Consider the following 10,709-nt stretch of genomic DNA (forward strand, 5'->3'; position numbering starts at 1 on the left):
GTAGTTTCATACTACTGAGGTGAGTATATGACATGGTGCAAATTATTATAATTCTTCATAGACAGATCATCTTGGACTGGGGACTTGGCAGTTTTTCCTAGAGCAAAAAGTATACTGGTCCTATCTTAACTCATTATTTGTAAAGAGAACCCTTAAAGTTGATTGTCTACTATTCCCCCAAACAGAAAATACCTTTTAATAAGGTAATATATGTATACTTGTATTGCATTTAGACATAAACAATAATAGTTGTCATTAATTGCAATATCAGTTGTGGGTGAAAATTGTATGTAGTCAGAAAGCTCTGGTCTTGCATGTTGGCTTGTTTATCTTTTGTGTGTACTGCAAGTTCCTCTGTGACTTTTGATGAGAATAGAAACTGACTGATCAGTGATCTTGAAGCTGGGGCTTTAATTATTAACACTGACTTATTTTTCTCTACCAGTATGCTTTATCTTCTTTTAATACACAAAAAAATAAGGTTATTTCTGCCCTGGACAAGAAATGCAAGGAATCCTAACAGTAGCAAGGAATTGTAGGAATTATATGGTGGGTTTTGTTTGTTTGTTTGTTTGTTTTTTTCCCCCACTTTATCATTGTAAGTTCATTCACAGCCACTACAAGAAGTGATAAATTTTGGCAAAGGAAAACTTTCCTATACAACATTTCCTGTAATGTTCTGGCAGATATTCCCTTACTCAAAAATAAAATAAATAAATAAACATTGAGTCTGCATTAATAACAGTTACGCTGCCCCATGTGGGCATTTCCTTTCCATTACTGACACGTAAAGAATAAGCTAAAGAATATGAAAGCAACCCACTCAGGATTTCCTTAATGAGAAAAATGGCTTTGGAGCCATGTTGGTTGCATAAAGATTGAACTGATATATCACACCTGAGCTAAAGACGTCTGTTTCTTTTTTTTTTATTATTATTATTTTCCTTTTCTTTTTTTCTATTTCTTTGGTTTGCTTTGATGTGTAAGTGTGTGTCTGACTGCACCTAGTGAACAGAGCTGAGACCTGTCAGTTTGCTTTTTCCAAAAACTATTTTTACACATGAGCTTTCTTGGAAGGTTCTTTCTATTTATCTGTAGAGTTTTCTTTTTCTCCCTTGACATTTCTTCTATCATCTGATAAAACCATCTTACAAGGAAGAAGGAAACTGGTTTTTCTCTCACAATACAGATCAGATATCTGAATTAATAGACTGTGGTGATAATATTTCCATTGAACAGGTCAAAATGGGCTGTAGCTATATTTTTAAGTTTCAAGTACTCCTCTGTGAGCCACAAAGCTTTTTTTTTTTCCTTTTTTTTTTTTTTTTTCTGTTTTCAAGGTGTTTCTAATTGAAGCTGAAATGAAATGTGGCAATACCCTGATTGCAGCTTTTCTTTCAAGGTCATACTGTAATCCTTTAACTTCATTTTCTTTCAGGTCTTATGGAGTTTCTCTCCCTAGGGAAATACAGAGTTATTCATTCGCTGAGAGAAACAGGGAGGATATTGTTTAATATTTTGCTTTGTTTATACAACGCCATTCGAAACATTTCAGGGCTCTGATTAAACTAGAGGAAATGACTTTATAACTAGAGTTTCTAAAGGCAATATATTCTGGGATGTGTACTCCAGACTGCCTCTGCTTCCAACAATTTTGTAAATAACTTTAATATGCCTGTGAATGCCATAGCTGCGTATCAGCAATGTCTAGGGCATTGTTCACAGGAAGGAAACAGAAGAATGAGAACATTGTGAACATGCTCCTGACAAAAAGAAAATAAGAATATATCCTTTTAATGGACAGCTATTTCTTCAAGGTAAATAAACAATAAACAGAAACCTACTATTGTGATATCTAATATTGTAAAATTCCGTTTTAGGTAGAAAACCATGCTGATGTACGAATCTTGGAACACTCAATCTTATTTAAACGAAAACCATATCTGAAGTTTCTAAATTAATTCCTCTCACACTGAAATGTTAGCACAGCTTAGATTAAGACATATTAAAAAAAATCTCACTTCATTAAGAAGTTATTAATAGATTTGCTGTAACCAGTCATCTTGGAGAAACACAATGTAAGATCTTATCAGCAGAACGTGAGTATTTTAAAAATAACAGTCAATCTGCAATAAAAGGCACTTGGGATGAAAATGATTACTGATTCAATACAAAGATTGGTAAATTAATTAGGCTGGGTGGGATTATTCCTCTTAATGTTCCTCTCACTGAAAAATAATTAATGTCGTTGATGTTGCTCTGAGGGATGCAGTAAGGAAAGCTGCTGCCCTTCCTTCTTTCCAGGTGGTAACAACACAAGTGTTAGCAGCAGGCACACTGGCACAGGTGTCTCAGGAGATCACATCTGGAGCTGTCTTGACTCCCGGGAGGCTGGTGGCACTGCCTTGCTGCCTTTAGGTAGGTGACAGACCTTTACATCAGCTTGTCAGCCCTGTGAGTGCTGCTGGTAGCTTCAGCAGCCTGTGTCAGAGCTGGCCACAATGGCTGGGGCCTACCTGTCTGCACTGGCCACCCTTTCCCAGCAGCCAGCCAGCTGGAGCACTTGGTGAGTTTCCGTGGAATAGGGAGGGAAGGAGAAAGAATGGAAGAGGCTAAATATATGCAAGACTGCTTATAACCAAGTCCTCACGGTGCGTCAGGGTCTGCCTATGCTGGCCTTGATTGGGAAGGTCTGGGAGAGTTCCTGTAGTTTGCATCATCATGGTTTTGCAAGTTTTAAATGCTACTACACTCTGCTGAATGTATCATTTCCCAGTTAGCCACCCTAGACAAACTTGTTGAAACAGCAGCTGAAAACTTGCTTGTGTTTCATTGGCATGGGAGGGAAAAGAGAATCATTGATGCTATGAGTGCCAATAACACATAGAGGTTTTCAAGCAACAAAAGCAGTGAAATGTGACACAGAGGTAAACAGCAAAGCCTGAAATGTGAGCAGTAGTGACCTACCTGTTTTTCTCAGAGGCCTTTGAACTGGCCAGGACACTCCAGTCAGAACAAAAAAGGATTCAGACCTGTTTGTGTTTGTTTCATTTTCATACTTGGCTTTCTGTTTGAACTGAGATCTATATAACAAGCTAAGCTTAAAATTATTGATTCTGCAAAATATGTTGTATCAAAATATATAACACAAATGAGTTTGGCATGCACAGGCCAGGGCTCTATTGCATTGTATTCAAACCAAAACTCAGAACTCAGGGACCCTGGGATAGACGCTATGTAAATTACTGAAATTAAATCATCTTCTGGGCATATTCCAAACATTTGACCTGATGAAATGGTTACTGGATACAGTCAGAAAATGAAAGAGAAGGCCATAATGAAACCAGCTTTTCAGTTCTAAAGCATAGCTGTTGCCACAGCAACCTGTGTAATGGACATGTTTAATCCTAAAATTCAGCATTGCACCTGAACTGACTTCAGCTGTAACCAGGATGTCAGTGCTGGCAAGCCACGTGGCTGACTGAGAAGAATTCAACCCTCCCAGCTGGGATGAAAAGTATATATGTACATAAACTGGTGATGAACTTTATTTATTACTTTGATGCCATATACTTTTTCTTTGAAGATATTTATTGGGTTTCATAAGCCTAACAAAGATAAGCACAGCATAAATGATATTCTGAGGAAGATACTGGGCTGAGGCAGATATTTCTGAAGACTGTCAGTTTCTATAAACCCAAGGTTCATGCACTAGACTGTAGTTTAACATGCCTCTATTTACCAGCCTTTCCAGCATGGTGTCACAAGATAGCTGATCTGTCTCTGCTTTGAGCCCTGAGTCATATCTGTTTTACTTGAGATTGTTTTTGTGCTCATTTTAATCCTGTCTGCTTCTACCAGAATGGAAAAATGAGATGACACCCTGCCAATTTTTAGGACAAGTAAGAATCGTACTGTTTTTGAGTACAGTGTGTCTCACTGTAGGTTCATTATTCTTTCTAGACTCTGATTTAAAGCATAAATCTGATAAGTTTTATATGTCATTAAGCAGACCATGAATGTCATTTCAGTCTGAAACTTTTTTCTTTTTGATTCCTGCTATGATTTGGAAGGAGCAGAGAAGTTTTAAGGTGGGCAGTGCTGTGACTGAATTACTTTATTTGCAGTATGTCATACCTCCATTCTTTTAGATGGTACTCTTCATGCTTCAGATAATGCAGAGACAAGATGGATTAACCCTTAACTTTCCTGCAAAGCATCTGCTGCCAGGGAGAGATCAATGAAGCACAGTCATAGCTGAAGACCTTTACTTTGCAGACCCCATGCTGTGAAAGGGATTGAAATAATATAGACAATGATTTACACTGTGGCTGTTTGGTTGATGAATTCATCTCTTTTCCACTGTGCGGGCTAAGTCTGTAAACGTGCTGTATGCCAGCAGGGTTCACTGAGGCAAGGCACAACCAGTTCATCTTGCTACTTAATGACAACATATGACAAGAGCTATCCCAAAACCCTGCCCTGATGGTTGGATCCTACCTCAACTCCCTGCTTCTAGTACTGGCACCTGGAGCAGCCTTTCTTTTCTTACATTTTTCTCCTATTTTAATTCAATCCTTAAAAAACAAGCACACATTTTCAGGACCTACCGCCCTGATGGCTGTCTGTAATCATTCTTGATGACAGTGAACTCAGGAAAAAGTTATTCACTGAGAGGGTGGTCAGGCACTGGAACAGGCTCCCCAGGGAAGTTTTCATAGCACTGAGCCTGCTGGAGTTCAAGAAGTGTTTGGACAATGCTTTCAGACATAGGCTCAGATTTTTGGGTGGTCCTGCAGGGAGCCAGGAGTTGGATCCCGATGATCCTTGTGGATCCCTTCCAATTCAGAATATTTTATGACTCTATGATTATATAATTCTATGATTCTACGAACCACTTCTTATGACTCAGTGTGCAGGGAAATAACTGTAAAGAGATATTATGTTAACTAAAGAGGTAATGAGTTAAAAGACAATGAGTAAACTGAACTTGAGATGTGAGAGAACTAAGGGAAGGGTCCAAAACTGAGCTAGGCACTGAGTTAATGACTAAGTAATGTGGACCATGACAGACACGGTTCCTTTTTCCTTCTTGTTTTTCTTTGGTGGAATAGAACTCATTCTTGTGAATGAAATTACCTGTGAAATCAGAGTGCGCATGCTGTTGCTTGTGGCTCAAACTGGGCTGACTTGGCTGGGAGCAGACTGGGGATGTGAGGTGTGGTGGCACATCACCTCTGTGCCTGACTGCCCTGTTGCCTTGCTGTGCTGAGGTTAATTTCAGCTGATCTGCCTTGTGCTCCTTTCCTCCTCCTCACTGGAGAGTAGTGTGTGCTGGCCAGAGAGCTTCCTGAGGACTGGACCTCTGCAGGGAAAAGCATGGATGAGATTCCTCCTGGGGAGGCTCTGAGGAAGAGTAGTACGTGTCCAATGTGCTGGCATCCAGGCACAGCAGCCTCAGGGTTCTCTGTTTGGCAGGTCTCCTCAGGTGAAAAGTGGCAGGGTTGACCTAGGACATGTCTCAAAAATTGTGCTGATGGCCGTGCATATGAGCCCTCTCTGATAATGTTAACATCATATTAATGTCTTCTCTAACCTTTCTTTTACCAGTCAACATTCATTATTGCAGAGAACTGCCAAAAATTGAGTCTCTCAGTTATTCTAGTAGCAAATGAAGATGTGATCCCTGCCTAGATTAAATGTAATGGAGTTTTCCTTTTAATTACACAATTTTTAATGTCCCAGTACCAACCCTTTTCTCAGTTTTCCCACATGTGACTCTCTCTTGGTATTTCTACATCTCTCTTCCTTTCAGTACCCCTTCCTTTGCAGATACCTTTTCTTAGGAAAATGTTTTAGGTCAGAAGATAGAATCAATATTTTGACTTTAATCCAAATATTTAGATTATAGTTCCATCTCTTCTTTTTCAACTCTTTTCTAAATCCTCTTGAACATTTGAACATTTGTGCTCATGAAATGAACTGATTCATGACTTTCTTTCATTTATCTGGTAAAATCTCTTATAGTCCCTTTTGGGTTGAATTATTCTATACCCTGGAAGTGATAGCATTGCTTAGGTTGCTTCACAGCAGACATTTGCTAATTTTAGGCCATGTTAGATAAATTCAAGTTTTTGCATTGATGTGCTGCAAAGAAGTTCTGAAGGGTGGTTCTAAATTACCCCCACTTTGACAGAAGAAGCAGTAATAAAAGTTGCTCAGCAGGTAGTAAGAATTTTGGTATTATGTGCTTTGGAAGGTTGTCTTTCAGGTATGTCTCAGTTATCGCAAACTTGCTGAAAAATTAGTTCTATGAATATGTAATAAAATAATAAAAGAAAAGAGACAGCTATGGAATTTGTTGTTATAGACAGTCTAGCTGCTCCAATGACATTTTTAAAATTAATATAAACATGGGACATGAAATACATGTAAAAATATAACCAGAAATATACCTTCACTCCTAACAGTCTGAACTTCAGATGTTCCCATAATGGTATGGCTTTATATCCAGTCTTGACCTGTCTTCTTTTTTAATCAAAAATAACTATGAAATTAAGACTCTACCAGTAAGAACTTCTATTGTGACTATATACTGAACTTAAAATAGGCAATATTTTATCTAAGTAGTATTATAGTTAATCAAAACAGTATCTTAGAGTGAAGTCTGGGAATTGCAAGCACCATACTTTATTATTTGTGTAGCTTTGAGTATTTTTTGTCAATTGAATTTACTATATCCTCACTATTTCTGGTCCACACTGAAGTCCCCTAATAACATGAAATTATTTTTACATTACTTACTTTTTATTCATTGAGCACTTTAAAAATAATCAGGAGACTGCGTTTAAATTTGAAAGCTATTTAAATAGCAAATATGTAGGGCAATATCCCTTTTACTGAATCAGTTCCATTACTTTGCTTAGGCAGCATAAAATAGTCAGCCTATGGCAGCATTTGTCCAACTGGGAATATCCTTGATGAAAGGGAAATTTCAGCTGGCAAGTATCTTGTTTACCCACCTTCTTTGCTAATCAGTCACACCAGAGCAAGCATAAGAAGCATGGAGGGACAGAAGAGCGCAGCTGCACCGTGCTCGTTTGCATTTGCTGTACGGTACCTTGGGGGGAAACTTTACCAATGAAAGTGCGGAAAAGTGATGATAGTCAGGCCTGAAAAATATCACTACAGTCTGCAGTTGTTCCTCGGGCCACTTCTCAGCGCAGACCTGGCTACTCACTCCAGTCTAGCTCCCTTCTCAAGAGCCCTGGGAGCTGGGACACTGCCTGGGAAGGGAGCCAGGATGGGATAGTCCCACACAGGCACCACAACCACAGCTGAGTGGGGTCCACTGCTGATGAGGCTGGAAGTTTGTGCCCCTGGGATGTTTTCCAGCATTCAGTGTAGAGTTCAGAAGCAGGACTGGTTGATGACTTCATACTGCCTGACAAGGAAGGAAAAAAAAAGCCTTTTGGAGAGAGACGCTGCTCACAGACAAATGATGCTGGCTAGTCCACCTTTTCTGGTTTCTCAGGATGCCCCAGCAAGGACAGCAACCTGCAGCTTCACCACCAACACTGCTCCCTCTCCTCCACAGCTGCCAGCGTATCAAGCTGTTCCCCCTACCTTCTGTATTATCTAGGTGCTGTCTAGCACGAAGCGCCATCTGGTACTGCATATGATCCATCACATTCACAGCCATCTATTCAAATTAGCAGGTGGTGTTTTCATTTGGAAGTCATAAAGTTGTGGCCACCTCATATGGAGTAGATTGCTTCTCACTTTTTCCAGTGCCCTAAGCTTCCAGCAGGAGCATTTGTGACATGGAATTACACTGTGGAATATTAAAATACCTTATCTAATTTTGTTCCCCAAACTGAAGTCGTTAGTCTTAATCTGAAAGATATCTCTTCTCTGCATTCATAGGAGCCAAGAATAGCAGTAGCAACAAGAAGAAAAACTTCCTGTTCTGATGAACTTTTGGAGTTTTTAAAATGTTTCCCCTTTTACAGCACACATCAGAAAATTAAGTATTGCTGATGTCTTCTCCTTGCCCCAAACCCTAGTGCTGGTATATGCACTAGAAATAGCAGGAGATATTTCTGAGTCTATTATTCTGAGGATATAAGTTTTTCTTGTAAGCACAGGTATAACTGTATGCCTTCTCACAGTCAACTGCCTTCTATCCCAATGTAATGTGTTTACTATATTAAGTACTAGAAAATACTGTCAAAGGAATCCAAAATCTAGGGAGGAAAAAAGAATGCTATAGAATGTATTGATGGAAAACAAATATAAAAATATCTTACAGTGACTGCTAACGCATGAACAAAGAGGCTATAAAATAATATTCATGGTTGTTCTACCACTGTTTTCTCCTCCAGCTTGTTTGTAAATACTTGGTTTTATCATTTTGCTCAAGTAACTCTTGCCTGACGTCTGCACCTCCATCTGTGAAACTTCAGTGATGTTATCCAAGGAAAATAGGAGCAGATGGAAAACATTTTAGCTCCATACTCACTGAACACAAGATTAAAATAAAGGCCGTGGTGCATTTTTAGTAAAGTAGGTGATTACACACATAGCATTCCTTTTCTGTCTGGGAAGTTATGTAATTTACACAGCAATCTGGACTTCCTTGGTCAGCTGGTTTCAAAAATAAATTTTAAATTCTGTTGCCACTTAATCTTTTTCTGGGCTATTCAAAGAATCCTTTATAATCAAAATCAACTCTCTGTTCTATTGCATGTTAACACTGTAAATTGTTGCACCTGGAACTGATGATCCCTTGGTTTATTATGCTAGAGGAGTCATATGCAGCTGTTCTTTCCCCAAGTGATTCATTATCACATGTAAGGAATGCATCCTACATTGCACAGTCACTGAATGAGCTTCCTGTTTGCCATTCAACTTTCGAACAATAATAATAATAAAAAATAAAAAAATGTTCTTTATCAAAATTAGGAGATAATACCAAAAGATCCCCAAATTATCATGAGAGCACTTTCAGTAAGCAGCTTGTCTGATGCATCATTGGAGTTCCCCCAGCTGTAATATTTATTACAAATATCTTTGTTCATAGATGAACATTCTAAAAAAAATGACAAAAAGTCCTCAGATACTGAAATAGAGGGTGATAAATGTTCTACATATGGCAGAAGAAGTTAAGCCTTCTGCAGGGTATATCTCAACCATTAAAGCTCAGAAGATTTCTGTTCTGCTTCCAAAGACATCCTGTGGGACCTTGCACAAGGTACTTTATTTCTCCAGAGGAGAAGTCAAAGTGTATTGATTAGACTTGTCAATTGCTATATTCAGAAGGATGAAGGTTGCCTAATCCAAACGTTTTGTGCTGGTAAAGTAATAGTGCTGTTATATGATGGTTTTAAGATTACCTAAGATTGTACTGCTTCTGAAAAAGGCGGTCAACCCTCTTGATATCCCTGGCTACTCACCCCCATTGCTGCCTTCCTCCTGCCAGGTGGAAGCTAACCCTGATGAGGAGCAAAACGACTAATTCTAAGCCAGACCTATGAAACGAACTGGTCCACTTAATGTCTGGGATTACTCGGTGCAACACAAAGGAGTTGATGGGAATATGGACACAGAACATTTGGGAAAAGGCAGAAGTGTAATTTATGGGGCAGGCAGAGGTGACTGTGAAACCACATGTTTACATTAGTTAGGATTTGAATATTTCTTCATTTAAAAAAAAAAATATTTTTTTTTAATATCAGCAGAAAACCTAATCTAAGCACAGTAATACCAAATGCTCATATACCTCCTTCCAAATCTTAGCAATATTAGCATGTCTCTCTGACTGATCATGTGTAAATTTGCTTACCCTTGGATTATGGAAAAACTTGTCCACATTTTGCAATAGCTTTAAAATGGTTTGACTAAGAAGAATATGTTACCTTGTTCATTTGGCCTAAAAAGGGCCAATTAACAAACTCTGCAGAGAACAATTTGTAGTGAAATTTTCCAAACCCAAGTACTCCGTCTTTCATTAAAAGACTTTCCAATTGTCATTTACAATACCTTTGTTCATTTTAACTGATGCAATATCTTGTAGGTAGGTCTTAATAAAAATACCCACCTGCAGTATACTGCATGGCGTATACACACTTAATTACATAGTTGTGTAATATGTAAAATGTTACCACATGCTTAAAGTGAAACGTCCTGCTCTTTCTAGTGTCATTAACATATACTCTATATTGACACATTATTTGAGCAATTGGATTTCAAACAGTTTTATTCTTATCCTTCTTATTCTTATTCTTTATCCTTATCAACAGTTTTATTCCTTTTTCTGTTGGGACATCTGGGAGCATCAAGAGATAAGCAGACTTCTCTTTGTAGTCTGGACTGAGAGGTGAGGGAAACTCCACTTGTCTGCATATCAGTTTTGCTGCTTTTGTTTGCAGGAGACATCCTGCCCAACTGGAGTCTACTTGCTTATATAGTTCCCTAATTAAGAGAAGCTGCAGAATCAATGTATGATGATTCTGATAGTCAAGAATATTACAATATATGTATGATTGCAATATACAACAGCATATACAGTTTTATAATGGTATACTTAAAAATATATGCATGTATTGTCTCAATGTAAAGAGTTTCTGGAAAGCTTTATTTATTTTATACTTACTCTGCAGGATTCATTGGCCAGTTTATTTTTTTTTTCTTTGCTTCTTTCTCTGTTC

At 38.3% G+C, this 10,709-nt stretch overlaps 1 protein-coding gene across 10 annotated transcripts in view; it reads left to right on the forward strand.

Annotated features, from left to right (window-relative positions):
• Positions 1-10,709, forward strand: part of LOC308187879 (uncharacterized protein) — a 77,830-nt gene that overhangs the window by 20,742 nt on the left and 46,379 nt on the right. For 5 of the 10 annotated variants that reach the window (XR_013944970.1, XM_080576308.1, XM_080576306.1 and 2 more), the window contains exon 2: positions 10,302-10,378. Coding sequence is in view for 4 of the 10 variants with exons in the window: in XM_080576308.1 (XP_080432434.1) it covers positions 10,302-10,378 (77 nt within the window). In the remaining 6 variants the exon portion in view is untranslated. Of the gene's footprint in view, positions 1-2; positions 1,818-2,304; positions 2,419-10,301; positions 10,379-10,709 lie in introns of those variants that run through there. The other 5 variants (XR_013944966.1, XR_013944967.1, XR_013944968.1 and 2 more) reach the window with 2 other exon arrangements.

Source organism: Anser brachyrhynchus (assembly GCF_964034855.1).
Source record: "Anser brachyrhynchus genome assembly, chromosome: 1".
NCBI classification, from domain to species: Eukaryota; Metazoa; Chordata; class Aves; order Anseriformes; family Anatidae; genus Anser; species Anser brachyrhynchus.